We start from the raw sequence: 24495 nt of genomic DNA on the forward strand, positions 1-24495 counted from the left end.
GTGTCCCAACCCTTTCTTAACTATAGTCACACTGATCATGGGATGGTGATTGGTGTGGGTCTATCTTTATAGCGATAAATTAACTATTTGTATGAAATAGAAAGCCAACAGCAGAACTGTTACATACAGGTTAACAAAAGAGCTTGTATTCATGTTACCTAGGGCGTTATGTGAACCAGACCCTGAGAGGTAACGACGCTTAGAAAGAATAAATGAGTGGTATGAGTGTGATAAGATATACCCTATGCATGCTGTCTGACTGTACAATTCAGACAGCCAGCTCTCTCAGCATGAAACTATGATTATGACTGCTACATTTTGATCTACAGGTACTACTGCAGTGTGTTTAAGCAGCCCCAGGCCAGAGTGGGTCTATCCTCAACCTACTAAAGTAAGGTAGGAAAGTAGGGGAATATAGGGGATCTTAGGTCCTGACAAAAGCGGTAAAGACCTGTGTACGGGCTACATCCAATAGGCTGAAACATGTTGAGAAACATGCAGTTAGGAGGGGTGAGGGACTACTACAAATCCCTGACACCGCCATCCTATATTTATTTTAATCCCGACCAGGAAATCCAGGAATTAAGTATATAGGTGGATATTCCTGAGCCAGTCTTAGATTCTATGTTCTGCACTAATATTTCTATTTTGGATCCTTACAATTTTATGGTTGGGTTGTCTTCTCCTTCCCTTTTGCTCCACCCCAGGCGTTGGTCTGCATGGGGGTGTTGTTTATTTTATTTATTTATTTATTTTAGTGTTTTATTGAGCGCAAACTTGACCCGTCAGGGTATCAGAGCGCTTTACAGGATATATCACGGTGTACAAACAAAGTCAATATGTAGAAATGTACAGAAACTGTATAGAGGGATGGGGAGGGGCAGGGGTGTAGGGAACATAGGGGATATTGGGGATACAAAGGTAAAATTGCAATCATAATTAGATTTAGTAAATTCTCTGCGGGCAGGGTTGGTGATCTGGGACAATCGATAGTCTTAGAAACATCAGATTTGTGGTCAGGCATGGCAGGCATTAGGCAAGGAATTTACCCATGATGAACATTTTGGCCTCCTTCTTGAAGCGTGCTAGAGAAGGGATTCTTCGGATGGCGGGTGGGAAAGAGTTCCAGATTCTAGGTGCTGCCCCGGTGAATGTCCTATTATAGGTTCTTTATTTCTGAAAAAAGGCGGGTTGGAGGAAGAGGTTTCTGGCGGACCGGGAGTTCCTGCTTCCTCCAGATACCTCTAGTTTTTGAGCATGATAAGCAGGGTAGTTTGAGTAAAAGCCTTATGTGTGATGCATGCCAATTTCAGCTGAATTCTGGCCTCTAGGGGGAGCCAGTTCAGTGATTTCATATGTGGAGAGATGTGGTCAAATTTCCAAGTGCCGGTGTGGAGTCTGGCGGCCTCGTTGAGGCAAGCTTTTAAGGGTGCTAGGGAGATCTTGGGTAGACCAGTGAGGGTGGAGCAACCATATTCCAGTCTGGAGATGACTAGTGCTTGAACTGCCATTTTTAGGTCTGGAGCCTTAATGAAAGGCTTCAGCTTCCAAAGGTAGCTCAAGTGGAATCTAGCTACTTTAGCCATTGAGTTGATGTGGTCCCGCATGTTCAAGTTACAGTCTAGGATTATGCCCAGGGATTTGGCAGAGTCCACAAGGGTCGGCGGGCAGTTTAGGGCTGTGATGGCCTTGATCCACAACTGAATCTCGGGGTTGGCTTTAGAGGGGGAGATTAGGAGGAATTCATTCTTTTTTGCGTTGAGGTTTAGTTGGTTAATGGCTAGCCATTGGACAGTCAATTTCAGGGTCTCGTTCAGGGAGAGGATCTCCTCAGGCGAAGAGATCTTGCTGTAAATTTGGGTATCCCAGGGTTGATCCTTGGGGGACTCCAACCATGACCGAGGTGGGAGCTGATAGGTTGCCGTTGATGAGGAATCTCTGAGAACGATTATGGAGGAAGGACCGCACTATCCAGACCCATCCTGAGATTAAGGCGTTCGAGAAGTTTATCGTGGTTGACCGTGTCGAAGGCGGAGGAAAGATCTGGGAGGATTAAAAGGCAGGTCTTGCCTTGGTCTAGAGCTTGGAGGGCATCGTCCACAATGTGGCGCTTAGTGGTTTCAGTGCTGTGCCCCGGTCTGAAACCAGATTGGCAGTCATCAAGTAGGTGGAAATTATTAATGTGCTGACTTAGTTGCTGCTGTACACATTTCTCAAGTACTTTGGCTAGTAGTGGGATATTGGAGATGGGTCTGAAATTTTCGGGGGAGGATGGATCCAGGGATGGTTTTTTTTAGAATAGGGAGGACTTTGCCGGCTTTCAAGGGGTCCGGAAACGATCCCTGTTGTAGAGAGGCGTTTATTATTGCAGTCCAGCAAGGAACAATGGATTGAAAGACAGCAGTATGGCAGTTGGACGGAAGCGGGTCATTAAAGTGATTGTTAGGTTTTAGGGTGGAGAGGATTTTGGAGATGGAGTCTTCGTCATAATATTCGAAGTCAGACCAACGGGCTTGGTTTTTAGGAGAGACCAGAGAGTGTTGTGCGGGGAAAGGGGCGGGTCCAGAAGTGGTAGTGAATAGGAGGCGGTACTGAGTTCAATTCCTAAAGCCGTGGATTTATCAGCGAAGAAAGAGGAGAATTCCTCTGACGATATTAGAGATTTGGGGGATTCTTTCGGTGTTTTAGCCAGTTTGTTGGATTGGTGTTTGACCAGTTCAAAGAATTTACGGGGTCTATTCTTGGCGTTGCTAAGTTCAGATCTGAAATATTCTTTTTTGGAATTGAAAATGTGCTTAGTGGAACAGTTTCTCGCGTGGCGAAGAAGTTTAAGATGTGTCGCAGAGGGGTGTTGTCTCCATATTCTTTCCCATTGGCGTAAGGACCTCCTCTCCATGTTGAGGGAACCAGTGAATCAGGGGTTCCTGTCTTTGACTTGTGTTCTTTTTAGCTTCTGAGGGGCAAGGCCGTCCAGAATGATCAGCATGAATTCCAGTACTCCTACTTCTCTTTTGTGTGTATATTTGTAGGGAAGGTTGATGTAGGAGTTTACCCTTTTCCTCCTTAGTTGTGTGTGATCTACATGTTTTAATCATCCGCATTACTAGCATTCAGGCAGCAGATATACATAGTACTGTGCCCCATCTTTAGGCTAATTATTACCCACCACCCCAACATCTGATCTATATTAAATAATTTGATTATTGAAATTAAATATTAAAATCAACGCTCTTTTAATAGTAGCCCCTGAAGAGCTATCTATCACTACGATTGGATCTCTGCCATAGGACAACATGGTCAGTTCCACCTTCCCCCTTTGTTTGTTAGCCTGTATGTAATTCCAAAAATGTTAAGAAGCTGTTTGAAAGGGGAAAGGGTGTATGGGACTGAGAGGGAAGGAGACACTTGTTCTAGTAGGCTGGGTGATGGAAACGTGGACTTGACTCTCCGAGTTAAGGAATGGCACAGCTTCACAAGGCAAATTACAGAGCACAACCTATCTGTTGAAACAGAAAGGCAGTAAGTGCATGATGACCAACAATGATCTCACAAGACACACAGACTGTTATGAACACAGTGAATGCACACATGGTGAGGTGAGGAGCTGCACTGAAACTAGCCCCCAGGCACATATGGAACATTGCCTGAGAACTGAAGAAGGGCTGTACTCCACAGGAAGCACAATTGGTCTTGCAAACAGAGAAGGGTGTCCAAAGGAAAGTCAATTCACTGGTTGTCCAAGAGGGACACAGAAGAAAAATCAAGGGGACAGACAAGGGCAAAACAACAAAGATGAAGGATTGAATATGGTGGCGAAATAGTACGAAAAGCCAGAGACTCTAAACAAACAATGTTGCCAGATATCTATTTGTCACATAGCCCTTTATAGAGCTATGCCTTATCTGTCCTGGAAATCAAATACTGACCCTGTAGTGGCTGGTGACTGTAGCAGTGTGTTTTCAAATTAACACAGAAAGTTTATCTCCTCGATGATTGTAAACTCTATTGGCCCATTCTCTATGTGCAATGTTTCCTAACTCTTTTGTGAGGTATTTTCCCAGTGTCCTGACACTATTACTGAGACTGTAGTTTAAAATCTCCTACATAGAATTATGTCCTTCCCCACTCCTATTTCCAGGAGGCAAGCAATATCAGGCATACAAAGGTAAGATTGCAATCATAATTAGATTCAGTAAAAAAATAAAGGACCTTTCACACTAGAATGTAGACACTTAACATTAAAGGTAATTATATAGGTTTGAATCCTTTCTGGGTATACAGGTCATCCACACACCTTGGTTTTTGTTCATGACTGGATGCTTACCTGTAATCTTAAACCGGTTCTTGTGCTGTCTGAGATAAGAGCGACTGTTTCTAGAAGCCAGAATGTCACCATACACTGGAATATTTAGTAGGCAAGTGCTCTCGAGAAGATGCCACCTTCTCAGGAGGAAAAATTAAAATCATAAAAAAATACTTTGCGGATGAAGCCTTCCTATGGATGCAGAAAACCAGGAGTCCAGTATCCAGGTGAGGAAGTCCTAAGACTGAAAAGTCAAGATCAGCAAGTGAAGGGAGCAAGAAAACATGCGATGCATCGTCAAATCAGACTGAGGCATTTAAATAGGAAAAGAACAGGAAAAGGATATGACATCAAGCACTACATTACAGAAAAACATAATAGACTGGGAGAGTCAAGAAAACCCCAAGGAAGAAGCAGCCATGCTAAAAAGGGAAAATCTGAAGTTCACCAGCTGTGGGGTTACCTTAGAAGGCAACTGAAAAACCTCAGGCAAATGATTTCCATTTTTTGAGTTTAAGAGAGAAGAAGCAACAGCCAGAAGACTGAGAGGAAACAGGCCCAATAGAGAGACTCTGCAAGCCCGCACCTTTAGGCTTTATATGGCATATTCTGAGCCAATGTAACCAATTGGCCTGTAACATAAAAAGACGTCCCCCTGGCATATATGTGAGTCACCCCTATAACAGGTTTACTGAGCCCTAAGGCAGGTTGCAGCATATTACACAGGCAGAACATGTGTTTTACGTGTTCTGACTGTGGAAACACAAAACTGTTGTTTTTACTGTGGGAAAACTCGGTCTCCCCATTGGCAAGTACCCAGTTACATGCCAACCCCTCAGATATGCTAACTCAACAATGGTGCAACCAAAGTTGATACACCAAGGTATTGAACAAATATTTGCATTAAGCCTGACCCGATGCCAAAGTCAGAATTAATGTAACTTATTGCTGTGTGCAACTTTTGTAAAGTTGCCGCTTTGATGCCTGTAGTCTCCCTCGCCCTCAACGGTTGCACATGGGGGTTTGTCTCTGAGACAGCCTTTTGCCCTCCTGGGGAGGCATGCTAAGGACTCCCAGGAAAGGTTACAATAGAAGCCTGTACAAGAGAGAAATGTTACCTCCCTCGTCCAGGAAGCCACGTGGGAGAAGCCGCCTTTAAAGGGCGATTCGGAACAACTTCAGAAAAGTGCTGCTCTATTGTTTAGGTAGATAGGCTGATACTCGGGATAGGGAAGGGTAGCTCTGTTGCCAAACTGGTTTTACAGGGGCATGTAGCCCCCTTGGTAGCCACATCTCTGTGTTGGGTTAGAAAGCTCTGGACACTGAGAGAGGCATACTGCCATGTTGTAGGGGACCGAATGGTGGATCCTGGGATAGCCAGATGCCACACATCCCAGGAAGTGGTCATCACGAGGAATGGGAAATTAGCTGCCCATTGACTACTGACTAGTGGCACTTTCTGAGCAAAAAAAGGGCATCAATAGAAAACACAGAAATCAGATCTCGACTGGACTGAGAGAGGACCGAGGAGAACTGCTTTGCTGCACTGAGGACAAGAGGCTGCACCAGCATGGACTTCCCCAGCTGACTGATCCTGGCAGGTAGCAAAGGAGAAGAAACTGTGCCTGTTGTGTCCTGCTTATGGGGATGCCATCTCCAGAGCCCAGCTGAAGCAAGAGACTCCAAATGTCAGTTGTCTGACCTCCTGTTTGCAGCGCAGGGCCAAAACAGCTGAAGAAGCCTGCTGGGGCAAGTTGGTAGCCCAGAATATTGAGGCCGCCACCAGTGGCTTCAGCAAGCACCAGAGACCACAGCCCAGTGCTCAAAGTTGCACCTCAGTCCGCTGGATGAGGTAGAGTTGTTAGAGAGTAGCTTGGCCACCCAGAAGATGCGCTATTGCCCAGGGAAGGATTTGGCTGTGACTATGGATCAGGTAGCCCAGTTGTTACTGGACTTCTACCAGGACCAAGAGGACTTCGAGGGACACTGAGCCCGTGGTCAGGAAGGTGTCACTCCCTCCGTGGACCAAGGTTGGTTATCTGGCACCCATGCAGCAGAGAGATCTTAGTATGCAACCATTTCATCATCTCCTGCATATTGTTTTGCTCCCCCTTCTTCATTCCTTTGCTTTCCTGGCACCTCTTACCATGCAGTCTGATATCTCATGGGGCTGGTCTAGCCAGTAGAAGAGTTCTTCCCACTCTCTTCCTATTGGAGGTTTGGAACTATATCCAGAAAATATAGAATATATGTATCTTAAATACTGTATATGTTTTATCTACTTATTTTATTGTATTTTACGCTATGGCCTGCGATGATGTGGATAGTTTTATGGCATGAAAGCCGAAAAAAATCCAAAATATAGCTTCTCCTGTCCCACTAACCCCTTTGACATATCACATGATAACATTTACACATAAGTTCCTTTCTAAGGTATTATCAGGTCAAATCTGGAGCCTCATTTATTGAAATAAATATTATGGGGCTTTCCCCTGTAGCATAAATTGCTAGGACACATATGTGACATTCTAAAAGGATCCATGCAAATGAATTCTCATATTTGATCCTTGATTGTTAAAGTGATCAATAGTGCCCTAAATCCTGGGAACAAGACCCTAAATTCACGTTGTCTCTTTGCAGTCTCCTAAGTGAGATCCAGAAATACTGTGAGAGAAAATTCATGCTTGGTTACAAATCTTCTTTTTTTATCTTGCAATAGTGAGGACCAGTTCTTACATTTCTAGACCTGAAAGTAAGCAATGATGGTCCTGGGTTTGCTGCTTGTTTTAGACATAGCTGTAGGCATTCATTGGGCTCTTGCAGCTGCTAGATCGACCTAACTCTACTCCACCTAATTCATCACCTATAAGTTTCAACAAGAGCGCAACAATCCAGGTCATCATATCTATCACCCTTGCCTCTGCAGCCTCAGGAACTTCAATTATAATTATGTTGGCATGTCTGCATCTATCCTCACACATGTGACTTAGAGTATTGATCTTGAGACTGTGCTCTTTTTGCAACTTTTTACTGCCTTTGGTTTCTATCAGCATACTTTTAAAGGAGGACTTAGTGGGGTCAATCCTACTCTCAGCAGTTAGAATAGCCTTCCTTGACAGTGGTCTGGATTTAGTAGGCTGTACTTACCCATCTACGGGTTGCATTTTAGATTGGAGAACTGGATTCAGTAGGGTATATCTCTGCTTGTATTGAAAACAATATACTCCTGCAGCCTTCAGAATACATTGTCCATAACGAAACTGATCAGGGATATTCAACCCCTGTAAATTGTTTTTATAAGTAGGCTCTCTATTGGATGGTGGTTGTGGAGTAGGGTTTTGTCTTCGAAGGGACCTGAGAAGTGGTGTCCCTTAGGCACCAACCTTTCTAGAAGAACTTTTGAGTCATCCTCCCTCATTTGCTCTTGTACCTGTAATTGGCAGGCTGTTTTATTTGACAACCCTCCCTGATTTTCAGTAGTGATTGGAGCTTCTGGGACGTCTCAAGTGAGTTGCTTTGATGAAGAATTGATGGCAGAAGACTCTGAAAGAGGTCTACTAGATATTACCATCTTATCCTCTTCAGAAAGGGAATTGGTTTTCAGCGTTAATTGTTCATTTATTCTCGACAAGGTGATTTGTTTGGCTATATAATCAGTTTTCTAGCTGCCTGTGTACGATCTTTCTCTCCTTGCATAACATTTCTTCTTTCCAGTACAATTGTGTTAGCGTCTCTTAGGTCGGATGCTTGCTACCTGGGATCCATATTATTTGGGCTGATCGAGGAGATGCATTTTGTGAGCCCTCCTGTTGGACTACTAATGTTTTTGATTCGGCCCTCTCATGTTCTACTCCCACTCTGGCCCCTACCAGAGTTAAATGAGATCAACTGAGGCCTTTGGTTTGCTATTTACTGGTCACAGCGGCTGGCTAGGGCATCAACAATGTTCTAATTATGCTGATGAGGATTTGTTTAGTTGAGCAACTTATCTAAACCAGGTCGTGACTGGAGTTAATCACTTGGCATCCAAATTTCTAATAGTATATGTCTAAATAGGCTTACTTCATCAATTCTATTTAATGAAGCCTTTGATAACCAGTTAATGAATAAATCAGCTTGAGTTGTATCTACAGGTAAGTCACTTCAAATGCCTTTATAATTCATTTATGAAACTGTGAAATAGCATACTTTTCCTTTGAGTCTATTCTCCTTTACCATTGTAAAGATGTTAAGAAGTAAGATTTATGATTTATGAATACTTTGTTGTGACATGCCTCATTGGTCATGCCATAAATCCACCTAATGAAAATTGTTTATATGTCTTTATTCTGATTTAAAGGCTGAAGGTTATTTATAAAATTAACGTCTTTTTTTCTAAATGGTTACATTTCTTTTTAAATTAAAACAAAGTTAATCCATTATTTTAAAATGAAATAATTGTTTCTAATTTGTATATTATTTTTTTAACACTAAAATAATTTTAGGTATATTTTTCAGAAACAAAATGAGTTAATTTCTTTTAACATTATTTCCTAAAGCATTCTATTTGAAGTTCCTACCTCTGTTATTTCCTAAAAGAGGGTCTTGCGGCACCTGTGAGTGGCCAAGGGTTGTACTATGCTTACTCCAGATCTGAGCTTTTGGGTTTCTTTTTGCTCTTTAGTAACTTTAGCACCTTCCTATTCAGTTTGAGTATATGAACGTGCTTACTCTTTTTTTGGATGGGTTCTTTTCCCTCCTTAACCCCTTCCCTAGCCCTCTCTTAACCCCCCCCGCCCCTTGTCCACTTCAAGCCTCTCGCCTCTAGTAGTAAAAAAGATTCTAGACACTCCCCACTGTTCTCCCACATTTAGTTCTCAGACGTATAACTATGGGTGTGGAGGTCTCCACAGTCGGGTGGCAAAGGGGTAGGTTTAATATTTTAGTACTACTACATGTAGTAAAAATGCAGTTTGTGAATTGCCTCCTTAATTTTATGCTTGATCTCACACAGGACAATGTTTATAGTTGGGTGCCAACGGAAAGTTTCTTTACTACCCCAGCTGGAGATTTACTCCTACTGGAGGATTCTCCACCCACACAGAATAGTGCAAGTTTAAATCACTATTAACCACTGAAAACAAGAAGCTTTCTACTGTACATCAGAATGAGCCTACAAGCTAATGTTTCTTAATTCTGATATCTTGCATGTGATAATTTGAAATAAACATGGTACATATGGCATATTTTGATTATAGGGCACCCTAAGGTCCGGCTAATGGTTACCCATGGTGGAATGAACAGTTTGATGGAATCCATTTATCACGGCGTTCCTGTTTTGGGGATTCCCCTTTATGGAGATCAGTTTGACAATATGGCTCGAGTCGTGGCAAAAAAATTTGGCACTACAATTCCTGTTGAGCAGCTCACCGCGCAGAGATTTACAATGGCAATGAAGCAACTCATAGAAGATCCAAGGTATATCAAATGTGTTACAGATTGTTCTAACAATTGCATATATTTGATTTACAGATCAATACTCAGACCTACACTGCTATTTGATAATTCGATGTGTGTTCAACAGTTCTTCTCTACAAAATAAAGTCATGATGCAGTTATTAATACAATAATAATAATAATAATAATATTACAAGAAAATAAATAATACCATTTATAAGTATTAAGTTCATATATTTATTCAAGTCAGAGATTGGTTACTTAGAACAGATGCAGGAATCAATGCAAGCCTTTATATATGACAAATTGACACCGATTATAAGGAAAATTAACTAGCTTGGATAAATAAAGAGATAATCATACGTGCTGGTATAAGCTTGGCATTTCCTTTGTGGGCCTTGTCTGAATGTTACATTACAGGGTTTATCCCGACCAGTGGCGGCTGATACAGGGCAGTGGTAGTTGGGCGGGTGGCTGTGTTTAAAAAGCAAGAAAATTCCACTTACCTGTCCGACGCCTCTCCTCCTTTCTTCTGCTGTCGGTGACGCAGAAAAAGGAAGCACCCAGGCTTCCAGGCTCCCCTAGCCAATCCCCTAGCTAATAGCAGCGCTGTGATTGGTCTGAGTGCCATGGCACAGCGCTCAAACAGGAAGTGGGAGCCTGGGCATGTTCTCTACCCAGGCTGTGTATTACAGCCGGTGGAGAACATACTAAGTGTGCATGACTGTTTGGCTGGCCCAAGACAGCCGGCCAAACAGTCTTGCTCACTTAAGTACACATATCACTCCTCCCCCTGCTGGCTGACAGCCCAGCCCTGCCACGCACCTTAAAATACACACACAACTGGGCCAGTACTGTAAAAATAAAATGATAATAACATTGTGGTATTATCATTTAATTTTTCTTGTGGGCGTCACTCCTCTGCCTTAGCGGAGGAACCGCTGCTGATCCTGACCATCTAATACATTTCCGTTACCCCTAAGGAAGTATGGCATTCCAACGTATCCTTCAGAGTGTAAAAAAAAGACTTGTGTGCCCCATGAAAACTCCAATGATCTTACCCAGAGGTAATTCAAATTAGGAATGCAACATTACCTGTCAGAGACACAGATGTTTAAGTAACTTCACTTCACTCATTCTCCAAAGAGAGCACACACAAGAAAACTGAAGTAGTATTTTATTAATATCTGTTCTAGTGGATAGTGGATACAAATATATTGCACATATTTAAAGCATTGTATTTATCAGTGAACACAAAATATATAATTTAAAAACATACATCAAATGATGCTACCTGAATTCTCTTCTTACTAAGTTCTGGCCCATATTCCTTAGCACTGAAAGGTCTGTCATCGTGGGGGGTGCATCACATGTGTAGCGTAGCTGAAAGAGGAAACAAGGCAATCTGTCTCTCGTAAGGACAAATTACACTTATGCGTTTCCATTCTACAACCTCGATGTAGAAATAGCAAGCTACCTATAAGTGTCAAGTACTAGACTATGTGAACATCTCTCAATTTTCGGCCTTGTGTACCCAAAGAGAGGGTTCAACTTCCTGAGAGCCATAGCTCCATCATACATTTAATATAAACATGAATAGTGCCAAGTGTCTCCTTAACAGGATCCCATTTAAGAGCAAAAAAACATGAGGGTAAAACATTTTCCTAAGTAGTCTTGGTGATTCTTGGTTACGGAACATGGAAGTTACAGTGTCACCAAAACTACTCTGAACCTGAACGGACAAAAAGCCAGGCAAAATATCTTTCGAAATAGAGAAACCGAATAAGGTATGCAGCTGCAGGCAAGGTTAGAACAATTCTGGGACAGAAAGATTTCAAAGTAGGCGATGAATGTGACAAAAAGTAAAGCAACAAATGCATTGTGACACATGAATCTAAAGTCAACATCTGTGTGTGGGCCAGACAGGACATGACTTCACAGGAAAAAAGTTGGCACCATCTTCAATTGGGAACTGTAAGAAAATTGCTCTTTGTGTATGGTCCCTCCCAAATGTTGGACTGATGCTGCTGGATTTTTTTTACTCTGAGTGTGCACTGAGGCCTGCTAACCAGACCCCTGTGCCCGTACCCTGACCCTAAAACACATATAATGCATTGGCTTATACCCAATTGGCATTAGCTGACTTACGTATAAGTCTGTAGTATATGATGCCCAAGGTACCATTGGCAGGTAAGTTAGCGGGTACCCCCAGGGATTGCAGCACTAGTTGTACCACCTTTATTGTGACACAGGCAAAACGAGTCTGCTAGTCTGCCACTGCGGACTGGAAGAGCAGTTTGAAACTGCCAGCCCTGGTTATGCCATTTAAATTATTTCAGAGCCAGACGTCCCCCTGGCATATATGTAAGTCACCCCTATAACAGGTTTACTGAGCCCTAAGGCAGGTTGCAGCATATTACACAGGCATAACATGTGTTTTACGTGTTCTGACTGTGGAAACACAAAACTGTTGTTTTTATTGTGGAAAAACTTGGTCTCCCCATTGGCAAGTACCCAGTTACATGCCAACCCCTCAGATGTTCTAACTCAACAATGGTGCAACCAAAGTTGATACACCAAGGTATTGAACAAATATTTGCATTAAGCCTGACCCGATGCCAAAGTCAGAATTAATGTAACTTATTGCTGTGTGCAACTTTTGTAAATGTTGCCACTTTGATGCCTGTAGTCTCCCTCGCCCTCAACGGTTGCACATGGGGGTTTGTCTCTGAGACAGCCTTTTGCCCTCCTGGGGAGGCATGCTAAGGACTCCCAGGAAAGGTTACAATAGAAGCCTGTACAAGAGAGAGATGTTACCTCCCTCCTCCAGGAAGCCACGTGGGAGAAGCCGCCTTTAAAGGGCGATTCGGAACAACTCCAGAAAAGTGCTGCTCTATTGTTTAGGGAGATAGGCTGATACTTGGGATAGGGAAGTGTAGCCCTGTTGCCAAACTGGTTTTACAGGGGCATGTAGCCCCCTTGGTAGCCACGCCTCTGTGTTGGGTTAGAAGCTCTGGTCACTGAGAGAGGCGTTCTGCCATGTTGTAGGGGACCGAATGGTGGATCCTGGGATAGCCAGATGCCACACATCCCAGGAAGTGGTCACCACGAAGAAGGGGAAATTAGCAGCCCATTGACTACTGACTGCATCTGCCCTAGTGGCACTTTCTGAGCAAAAAAAGGGCATCAATAGAACAAAGAAATCAGATTTCGACTGGACTGAGAGAGGACTGAGGAGGACTGCTTTGCTGCACTGAGGACCCAGCATAAAGAGGCTGCACCAGCATGGACTGCCCCAGCTGACTGATCCAGGTAGGTAGCAAAGGAGAAGGAACTGTGCCTGTTGTGTCCTGCTTATGGGGATGCCATCTCCAGCGCTCAGCTGAAGCAAGAGACTGCAAAAGTCATTTGTTTGACCTCCTGTTTGCAGCGCAGGGCCACAACAGCTGAAGAAACCTGCTGGGGCAAGTTGGTAGCCCAGAATATTGAGGCCCCCACCAGTGGCTGCCAGCAAGCACCAGGGACCACAGCCCATCGCTCAAAGTTGCACCTCAGTCCGCTGGATGAGGTAGAGTTGTTAGAGGGTAGCTTGGCCACCCAGAAGATGCGCTATTGCCCAGGGAAGGATTTGGCTGTGACTATGGGTCAGGTAGCCCAGTTGTTACTGGACTTCTACCAGGACCAAGAGGACTTCGAGGGACACTGACCCCGTTGTCAGGAAGTGTCACTCCCTCCGTGGACCAAGGTGTAGCCACAGGAGGACCCCTATTGACCTCTTCGCATCACTAGCATCTTTGAGTATCTTCAGCATTATATATTACTTGCATCAGGACCACTTCCATGGGGGCCTACAGTAAAGTGATAAAAGTGTCTGGAACTGACCGAAGACAGCTTTTCCTACCAAGGTAACTGTTTCTGAGGACGTTACTGGTCTCCATGACTGGCTTCCTGCCAGAGCTGGTCACCCAGAGTAACTCTGACCGACCTCAATAAAAATAGCTAAAGTTTTTGTTCAAAAAGTATTTCCATCAAATTCATTGAATTTGGCAATTCTGGTTTGCGGTTGAGTAAAAAGTACCTATTTACTGTACTTTGTAAAATCTATATCTCTGGAATCCTCTAGTGAACATTTATTCATTGTGGGGACTAAAAATACAATGTACTTTTATTAAATTGATGCCAGATTTCTTCAGTGGCTCATTTATTTTTTCTACTGTTTTGTTGCAGTTTAAATGTTTTACACTTGCTCCTTTGTGTAATCCTTGCTCCTTAGAGCCACATCTACCTACGGTTGAGCTAGAGGGTTTAACAAATGAAACCTACTTGCCTTAAAGGTGTTGGTAAGTGTATTAAATTATGAGGTCATACAATTCCATATAATATACCCCATTTCCTCCCATTGGTGCCTGTTAGTGGGATCGAGAACATTTGTTTAGCAGTACCATACATTTGTTAGAGGTTTTGAGACCCTTGAGAATCCACCAAAGTGGACACCTAGAAAAACAATTCCTGTGCACGTCAAACAATTATGAAATGTTGAAGAAAGTTGTGGCAATATTTCCTGATTGGTTCAAAAGTTTTGACAAGGTTTAAGTAGCCACTTTTTCAGCCAGGAAGCATGGAGCTCACCATGGCTAACCTTTCCTCTATCAAAAAAATGAGCTGATGGTAATTTGCAGAGACAGAAAGATCAACATGAGGGCCAAGGCAAGAATAAATGAGCTGATCAGGTCCCATAAATCTTGGGAGGAAGCACGCAGAGCACGTCCAAGTCTGGAAGAGAAATTACCCCAAGGTAGTGGGGAAGAAGATTGTGTGGAGAAGCGTAACAACAGTATCCTGGGTGGAGCCAGTGTGGACGGTAAGAGCTTACACTCCTACACAAGGTCAAGGTGACTTCCAGAGCAGGCTCTATCACTAGTCAGAGGTTCCCTTCAGAGGACATTGCAGCTTTGGACTTGGAGTAGAGGGCTATAGCTCTGGCTGAGGAGATTGACCCTTGAAGAAATATGGGTCAGGCTGGGCCTTGGGTCCATGGTAGATGGTGGAAGAACTGTAGCCAAAACTCTTTGCTTTGACCCCTGAAAAGATAAGGCAGAATGTTAAGTCAACATGGAAGGGGGCAACACAGGCTTGGGATCTGTTTCTTGACGCTTCAGTTAAGGCACTAGATGGTTTATCAAAGGCAACAAAGTAGACACATTTCAAGGGCTCCAGCATCTGATGGACTCTAAGCTGTATCGCCACAGGGAACTGCACAGTCAGCTAATAAGTGGGTGTGTACCAGGGTCATCACAAAGTCCCTGGGAAGTGACAAAAAGAAAAGTGGTCAGGCCCCCTGTGAGGGAAGACGGGGTACCAGGAGAAGGGGGTACCTGTAGAAGAAATTTGACCCCTCAAAGGCCGGCGTGTGTTTTTACTGTAATTTACCAGGACACAAGAGGGGAGATGCAGTGTGCACCAAAAAGGCACCCATTAATGAGCAGGCAAAAGGGTTGGCTAGTGTAGCGATAGGGTGGGAAGTGTACTTGGAAATCTGAAAGGGTACACAGAGGCCCCCATAGTGTCCATGGGTGGGGAGAACATTTAAACTTTGGCCCACTGGCTTCCTCCTCACATGGAGAAGTATAGGGAGTGGCCAAAATTCCATGGGGTAGAGGTGAAGGCTCATAGGATATAGGTGCAAGTGTAACCATGGTGATGGCCAATCTGGTTTACCCAGCCCTGATCCTTCCAAAGCAGGTGCACAAGATTGTCAATCTTGACAATATCACATAGGCCCATCCAATAACTGTGGTGGACTTTGAGTGGAGATGAGTTACACACTCAAAGTAGGTAGCTGTGCCCCCTTTTATTCCAGTAGAACATCTGCTGGGTCTGGAAACTTCTGCTTGATCAGAAGTGGAAACAAGGACATATGCATCAATACTGGGTCTACCTGACTTGGTGAGTATTGCGACCAGAGGACAGAGGTCCTGAGGGAGAATCAAGGGATCCTGGAGCCTGAAACTATGGACTAGGTCCTTAAGCTAGGAGAATGAACAGGAAGGCTGACTAGATTCCACAAGTCCACAGGCACAGAAGTAGGCCATCCCTCTGGAGGAAGGCCCGGGGAAGAGCCTGCTCCTGAAAACCTGCTTGACGTGACAAAATTCTAAGAAGCTGTGGGTCCCTCTAGAGAGGACCTGAGCAATAGATAAGGACATGCCTACTCTGGAAGACCTTTGGCATGCAGCTGTCAGACAGGAGCAGGGGCATACCAGTGGTACCCATAAGGTATTCAGAGGAGAGGGACTTCTGTCAGTGTGCCAAGAGGCCCCACACCAGGAGCAACCAGAAGATAGGTGGTCCCCCAGCAGTACAGAGAGTTCTTCCTTAACCTGGTCAATTGTATCCCCTTAGCTGAACACCTGGCGAGACCAATACCTGGGGAAAACTGGCCAATCACTTTTTCTGGACCCAGATGTGTGAGAAGGTAAATGAGAATTGTCACTCCAATCTCACCTGCAAGGCTCCCTTCATACCATTCCAATTGTTGGAGAATCCCATTGAGAGGGTGGGGGTTGAAATGATTGGTCCCCTAGACCTTTCAACAGCCTCAGGGAACCGATTCCTCCCAGTGTAGTGGACCATGCCACTAAGTACCCTGAAGCTATTCCCCTTAGAACAGTCAATGTCTCTGCAGTGACTAGAGCCCTCCTGGAATCTTCAACAGGGTTTGGTTCCCTAAAGAGGTAATCTCAGATAGAGAAGCACATTTTATGTCTGCCTAGCTGAAAGTCATGTGGGATAAGTGTGATGTAACTTACAAGTTCAGCACACCCTACCATCCCCAAGAAAATAGTTTAGTTGAGAGGTTGTACAAAATCATAAAAAACATAAAAAGCATGGCCATAGGTTTAAAATCATAAAAAGCATGGCCATAGGTTTGCCTACAAATCTCAGGGGGGGGGGGGATTTCCTCCTCCCATAACTGCTATTTGCCTAAAGGGCAGTCTCCCAAGAAGGAGTTGGCTTTAGAGCTTCTCTTTTACACCATGTATGAGGCACACTCAGCTTCCTCGGAGAGTTTTGGTAGAGACTCCTCAAGGAACCCAAGCAGAACACAGTGGAGTATGTGCTTGGCCATCGCCATCGCTCTAGGATGGCTCAGTACATGAAGAAGGTGAATAGAAATGAGGGGGCCAGCCAGAAACTTGTGAAGCACTGGTATGACCAAAAGTCCTCCATGCAAGCCAGGATAGTTGGTGTGGGTCTTGGTGCATGTGCCACCCAGAACACTGCACGATAAGTGGGCAGGGCTGTCGTAGAGAAGAAGGGGAAAGTCACCGACTTGGTAGATTTGGGTATTCCCAGGAGCCTTCATAGGGTCAGCCATGTGAACAGGCTCAAGTTGCACCACAACAGGGTAGACATCATGATGCTGAAGGTGACAGATGGGGGAGAGGAAGCGGCGAGTGAACCTCTACCAGACCTCTTATTCTCCAATGCTGAAGATGGTAATATGGTGGGAGTGGTTCTCTACACAGGCCAGCAGCAACGGGACTGTTTTCTCTGACCCAAGGTCCGACAACATGGCATGCCCATGATGTGGAAACCGGTGACAGCTTCCCTGTCCAAAACAAAATATACAGGCTGTCCGACAAGGTCAAGCCAATATCAAGGCTGAGGTCACCAAGATCTTGAAGCTTGGGGTGAATGAGCACTCATGAAGTCCATGGGCCAGCCCAGTGGCACTGGTATCCAAGCTCAATCCAAGAAGGGAAACCTGAGATGAGGTTCTGTATGGACTACAGGGGCCTCAGTGCAGTCACTAAGACTGATACCCAGTTCATATGTTATGTTATGTTATGTTACAAAGTCTCTTTTATAGCACACGGCTGCCCCGAGGGGCGTCCCGGCGCTTTGGCAAAGAGACATACAGCTAAGAAACACAACGCAACATCCCCGGAGGTCCCGTCAGAAAAATTATACCGAAAAGAGCCAGGTCTTCAACTCCTTTCTGAAAGCAAGAAGGTTGTTTGATTTCCTCAAGGAGACAGGAAGCTCGTTTCAGCAACGCGGGACCAGGTATCGAAAGGCACGCCCTCCGATCCAGGCTAATTTAATCGGAGGGACGACAGCTTTGGCCAACAAAGCCGACCGAAGCGACCTCCTAGGGACATAAAAGGCCAGGCGCTTCTCCATATACTTAGGACCAATAGAATGGAGGGCCTTGAATGCCAAGGTCAGCACCTTAAAGGTAATTCTTTTGGCAATGGGCAGCCAATGCAATCTCCTGAGAAGTTCTAAGGCTTTCGCCCTGCGTGGGAGACCAAAAATGGCTCTTGCAGCCGAATTCTGCACAATCTGCAATCGGGCCAGCAGATATTTAGGCAGCCCGATATACAGGGCGTTCGCATAGTCTAATCGCGAGCCAATAAGAGACTGCACGATGATTTTTTTATGCTGCAAGGACAGCAAGGGGAGAAACTTCCGAAGCATTTTCAAAATGCCGAAGCATTTCCCCGATAGACCGATGATTTGAGGTCTAAAAGAGAGGTTGTCATCACATTGCACCCCGAGGTTTTTAACTTTCACAGCGGCCTCAGCAGGCGGAGACATGTCCTGGGGCCACCAGGTCTTCCAGTTAGGGTCCGGCGGACAGCCATAGAAGAGCAACTCCGACTTGTCGGAGTTGCATTTCAGCCCGTTCCGCCGAAACCAGTCGAAGACCGCACCCAGGCACTCCCCAATCAAACCACCATCAAAAGCCTCACCCTTTTTAGATGTAAAAAGGAGCTGGGTGTCATCAGCATAGGATATGATCCGGGCACCGAAGGACTCCGCTACCGCCGCCAGAGGGGCCATAAAGATATTGAAGAGGGTGGGGCTCAGGACAGACCCCTGAGGAACCCCCACCTCGAGCGGCGGCATTTCCGGGGAGAACGGAGGTGCCCAGACCACTTGTCGACGGCCGGCCAGAAAGGACTTAAGCCAGTTCCACACTGTCCCACGAAAGCCGAACTCCCAGAGTCTAGAAAGGAGAGCGGCATGGGGGACGGTGTCAAACGCCGCCGACAAGTCCAGCATAACCAGAATTGCCTTCCCCCCCAGATCAAGCGTCTCCCTGATGGCATCGGTGATCTCGAGCAAAGCTGTCTCCGTGCTATAATTAGCACGGAAGCCCGATTGGGAATCATGTAGAATGTTATTGCTCTCTATATAGTTGGAAATAGAGAGCTGGACATGTTTCTCGATCACCTTTGCCAGAGCAGGGAGAAGGGAGATAGGCCTGTAGTTAGCATGGACTAAAGGATCCAACGTGGGCTTTTTGAGTAGTGGCAAGATCAGGGCATGCTTCCAGGCCAACGGAACTTCGCCCGTAGTCAAGGACAGATTCAACAGCGGATTAAGCATACTGTTGATTGCAGGTGCTAATTTTCCTAGACATTTCGCTGGGCAAGGATCAAGTGGTGAGCCAGACTGGAGCCGAGAAAGAAGGTCGAGGGAGGAAGCTACAGATAAGGAAGGGAAGTTAGCAAAAACTGTACTTCTATCCGCAATGGACGAAGAAACGGTGGCCCGATGACTGGAAGATGGACCGAGATCGGCATCAGAGAGAGAGTCCTGAATGGACTTGATTTTGTTAATAAAAAAGTCCCCCAGCTGACTGATCCAGACCTCAGAATGCGAATGCGAGGGGGAGTTCGAAGAAGGGGCAATGAACTCCTTTACAATCCTAAAGAGCTCTTTGCTCCTATTTTTTGCCTCGTCAATTCTGCGCTCCAGGAAAACCTTTTTTCCCTCGAGAATATGCTTCCGATAGCTCCTCCCGGTATTTAGATTTATCATCCGGGGCGTATTTACGCCGCCACATTCTCTCAGCTTTCTTGCATTCCTGGCGCATTTTTCCCATAGAAGGAGTAAACCATGGGGCCGAGGAAAGTCTGGCCCCAGATTTAGCTGGTCTCCTCGGGGCCAGCTCCTCAAATCTAGCAGCCAGCCAATTTTGGACGGAATCTAAGTCTTCCTCCAAACTGCCCAAAAGCCGACAAGGATGAAAACGTAAAGCATCGGCCAGCATTTCCACCGAGACCTAAGGCAAGGCACCGATAATGCCGCCTGTAGATCGTCCAGAAAAGAGCCAAAAGGCCCAGGAGCTCTATAGACAAGAATCCCCATGCACGTTTGACTGGGAGAAAGCCTAAGGGTAAAACCTGCTGATGAGCTCATTGATAGGTTGGCGGCAGCTAAATATCTGAGTATATTGGACCTGACTTCAGGTTACTTGCAGATAGATATGAGCACAGATTGCAACACTGATTGTGCAACCCACTTAAATAGCCCATCTTAACATGTGACCATCCTCTGTCTTTCTCTTGCTGCATAAAATCAAGAAAATCGCCAACATTTTTACCTTGGAGGCCCTCATCCAAGTGGATTCAGTCTTGTTATCTCAAGGATCGACTGTGCCAAATCCCTGTATGCTGAACTACCTAAATGCCTTGTTAAAAGGCTCTAAATGGGGCGTGGTCTCGCTGGGAATGCAGTGAGACGCACGTCGCGGGAGCTCCGGCCAGCCGCTGCTATTTGAAGCAATTATAGTGGAGTTGGGGGCTCACTGACGCTGCTCCTGTGGGTGCAAACTCAGCGAAAGGTGAGGGGCACCTGTTGCGGAGAGGAGGACTGAGTGGGGGCAGCAGCAGCAGTGAAAAACAAAACTACAGCGCTGTGGCCTCCGGACCGAGTGCCCGCCATTTTAAGGCGCCCAGACCTGGATCCTCCTGACGGCCGACGAGAGCTGCTCCCAGACACTCAGGGGCCCCCCTGGACCTGCACAGCCTCTGGGCAGATGGTGGAGCGGCTGGGGCGCTCACCCCGTAGCGGATGGTGATTAGGGTTGGCCCGGAGCGGCCGAATGGACCTCTGACCCAGACCTGAGATGCCATTTTAATTACTGGGCCTGAGACATCCCCCGGCGCGATCCGCCATTGACTGCCTTCCCCAGCCCCGCAAACACATCGTGGGAGCTGTGGAGTGATGGTGGTGCCCGTATTTTGGTAGGAGACGATGACAGCAGCCTCTGAAGTGTGCGTGGGCCCCTTACTTTCGGGGGCTTATCGCGGTGGGGGCCACCATCTTACATGAGTCAGCCCTGAAGCGCCCGATCCTGTGAGTGGCTGCTGCGAGGCACGGTGCACGGGCCTTGGGAAATGTTGTGAGCCTTGTGGGGCGCTCCCTGAATGGACGCTTCAGCTGCCCTCCGACACACCCCGACCTCCTGAGCGGCTGGGAACACCATCTTGGGCCTCATCCGCTCCTCTGCCATCGGCGGGAGGCGGGAGGAGGTGAGCATGAATGCCTGGAAGATCTGGTGGTGGACTGGACGCTGGACCCCGCCAACACACACATGCTGCGCAGGTGAGGAGTAAGGGGTGGGGACGCAACTTGCTGACTCGCCTCTCCATGTCCCCCCCTTGTTCCCCGCGCCCTGCTGCCCTATGTGGCCCCATCGCCCTGCACCTGCCTCTTGCCTGGCTTGGCCAACTCAGAGCGCGACTGTCCCAACGGCAGGGGCCCCTGATGACCGGCCTTCCTGACACTGGTGACTTCCCTGAGGGAGTGGGTGGGGCTGGATCCACGCGGCCTGGCCTGAGTTATCTGCATGTCCTGTGGCCTCTAACCATCCTCTTGTGAACCTGGGAGGGCAGGCGCATTCAGGGGGGCACACCACAAGCTCGGAGCATCCTTAGGACGTGGACACAGAACCTGCAAATATTGGGGCCTCCTCTGAACTGATCCCAGAGGACTGCCTCTTCTGCCTGGACACTGCAGCCCCTTTGCAACCTGTTCTGGTAGCGCCTTTACAGTGTAACACGTGCCCCTTAGCACGGGCAGATACAGCAGACTGGCGGAGGCGATTGTTGGCTGTTGCCCCTTGGTGGGGCTGGACAGATCTGCGTGGCCCCCGGCCTCTGGGTTGTCACCTCCCGGCTGGGTGAGGGAGCGGCTGAGCGCGACCTTGCATCTGTCCCTGACCTGGTAGCCCTACCACCTGTCAGCCCTCTGGATAGCGCACCTCTTGAGCAGACGGAGAGCTGAGGAAAGAATGACCAGGTGAACAGTGGGCCTACCCCCCAGATCTGTTACACGTCGCTCTATTCACTGCTGAGCTTGATGAGATGCATTATCTCCATCAGCCGGCGCTAGGCAAGCGCACCTGACGCCCAACCTTGATCTCGTACGACCCCTCGACCACCCACTGGTCCCAACGCTTGGTGCTGCTGTGAGCCACACATACACAGGAGATGACATGCACAAAAGTGGGGAAGGACTCAGCGGCGCCCCCCAAAGACAATCCTGGTGGCAATCCTTTACAGAGCTGGCATAAGGCAGGGGGAATCCAGGGTCTTCCGTAGCATGGATGACCGCTTCATCAGGGCTGGGGTTCGGATTGGAGAACACCTTTTCATGCTTTGTAATGTGTATGCGCCCAACCAGATGCAGGACTCCTCTCTCCGAACCACCTTGAGGGAACACGTACCACAGGACGATCCCTCGCTAATATTAGGGGGGTACTTCAATTTGGCGTGGGACCCTCAAATAGACCGCAGTGAAGCCTCCTTGCATGAGACGGGGGCCATGTATTCGGCCCTCAGTAGACAAATAGCGGATCTTGGTTTGCTGGACTCCTGGCGCTACCATTCTCCTGAGACACGCGATTTTTCGTATTACTCACACGTCCATCGCTCGTACTCGCGCATAGATTATATTTATATCTCTCACGCCCTGATCAGCGATACACTTTCAGCATCCATGTCCGCAATCTTGCTCTCTGATCACGCTCATGTTGAACTTCTCCTGCAGGACCCAGCCGCTTGTATATCCCATGCCCCACGATGGCATCTGCTGCCGCACATTCTACAGGACCCAGTGGATGTGGAGAGCATATGGACTGCCATTGACTCTTATTTTGCGACCAATGATATCCCCAAAACACCCTTCCCTGTAGTATGGGATGCCTTGATGGCTACATCCGCAGTCATATCACATCCCTGGCAATTGGGCGGGCTCGTGAGGCCCGTCTCCTGGAGGATAATCTCTCCAAGGACATTAAAGATCTAGTGAGGCAGGACCAGGGACACCCCACACTTGCACGTAAACGACGCCTTGCAAACCTTAGGGGGCAACTCCGTTCTCTCCGCACCAACAAGGCTGAGAGGGCCCTATTAGCGTTAAAGCAGCGACATTTTGAGGGGGGACAAGGTGGGGGTAGGTTGCTGGCGAAATGCCTTAGAGCGCGCACTGCGAGGGCACACATAGCTAACATCCAGCTCCCTGATGGTGAGAGGGCCACCGCAGAAAGGGCCAAACACGAGGCATTCCAGGCATATTATTGAGCCCTGTACGAGGTGGACGAGCAGTCCCCCGATCAGATCAAAGTTATCCCAGACCAATGTCCCTGGAACCCACTTAGTCCCCGCCACGCCAATCAGTTGGAGTAACCCCTGACAAAAGAAAAGTTGGCGACGGCACTAAAGGACCTCCCTCTTGGTAAATCGCCCGGATGGCCTTCCATAGGTCTTCTATAGCCTGTTCCTAACACAACTCCAACCCTATCTTCTGCGGCTGTTTAATTCTTTCTCTGACACGGAGGGACCAACGCCCTTCATGGGAATGGCATAAATAGCCCTTATTCCCAAGCCAGGGAAGCACCTCACATTGTGCTCATCCTTCCGTCCTATAGCCCTCCTGAACAAAGACGTTAAAATCTATACCTAAATGCTGGCCAAGCGCCTCGATTCCCACATGCCTGGCCTTGTAGAGCTGGATCAGGTCGGCTTCATCCAGAATCGACAGGGAGCAGATAATGTACGCAGAATTGAACATCTTGTGGGGAAGGCATTAAACTGGAACATACCAGCATGCCTTCTATCACTAGATGCGTAGAAGGCGTTTGATCGGGTTGATTTGGCCTTCCTACAAGCGGTACTGAAGAAAATCGGACTAGGCCAGAGCATGAAATCTAGGATCATGGCCCCTTATCTCTCCCCGCATACTCGGGTGCGAGTCAATGGTCTGCTAACGGACCCCATCTCCATACACAGGGGCACGCGGCGTGGCTGCCCTCTGTCCCCTCTGCTGTTTGCTCTCGTGAGAGAGCCTCTAGCTGTGATGATTAGGCAAGCTGCGGACATACATGGCCTCTTCCTTGGGGGTCGGCAGAACAAAGTGGCGCTCTTTGCCCATGACCTCATCTTTACGCTATCTCGTCTGCATACATCCCTCCCTGCATTACACTCCTTGCTGCAGTCCTTTGAGCGGGCCTCTGGTCTTAAAATTAATAATGGGAAGTCTTGGGCCCTGAATCTTACGACCCCTGAGGAGGAGATACCGATCCTGCAAGCACTCCTCCCACACCAGTGGGCCACTAACTCCATTCGATATCGAGGGCTCCAGCTGACCCCTTCTCTTGCCACATGGAACCAAATTGGCGGGAATGTAGGAAAGCTGTCTTGAAAGACCTGAGGGGTTGGAAATCCCTGACCCTCTCCTGACTAGGCTGTCTAAACGCTATAAAAATGTTGATACTCACAAAAATACTGTATTTGTTCCAATGCCTACCCACCCCTATCCCACAACACCAGATCCAGAGCCTTCAGCAAGATCTCACCAGTTTCATATGGGGCGGGTGTAGGCCACACTTTTCCCACAAAGTCCTCATTCTCCCGCGGGATAGAGGGGGGCTAGCGTGTCCCAATCTACTGGGATAC

General features: G+C 47.0%; 1 protein-coding gene across 1 annotated transcript in view; it reads left to right on the forward strand.

Annotated features, from left to right (window-relative positions):
• Positions 1–24495, forward strand: part of LOC144817969 (UDP-glucuronosyltransferase 3A1-like) — an 858629-nt gene that overhangs the window by 777090 nt on the left and 57044 nt on the right. Inside the window, exon 6 of the mRNA XM_078674945.1 lies at positions 9541–9760. Within this exon, the coding sequence (XP_078531071.1) occupies positions 9541–9760 (220 nt within the window). The remainder of the gene's footprint in view (positions 1–9540; positions 9761–24495) is intronic.

This window comes from Lissotriton helveticus, chromosome 2_1, assembly GCF_964261635.1.
Source record: "Lissotriton helveticus chromosome 2_1, aLisHel1.1, whole genome shotgun sequence".
In the NCBI taxonomy this organism is placed as follows: Eukaryota; Metazoa; Chordata; class Amphibia; order Caudata; family Salamandridae; genus Lissotriton; species Lissotriton helveticus.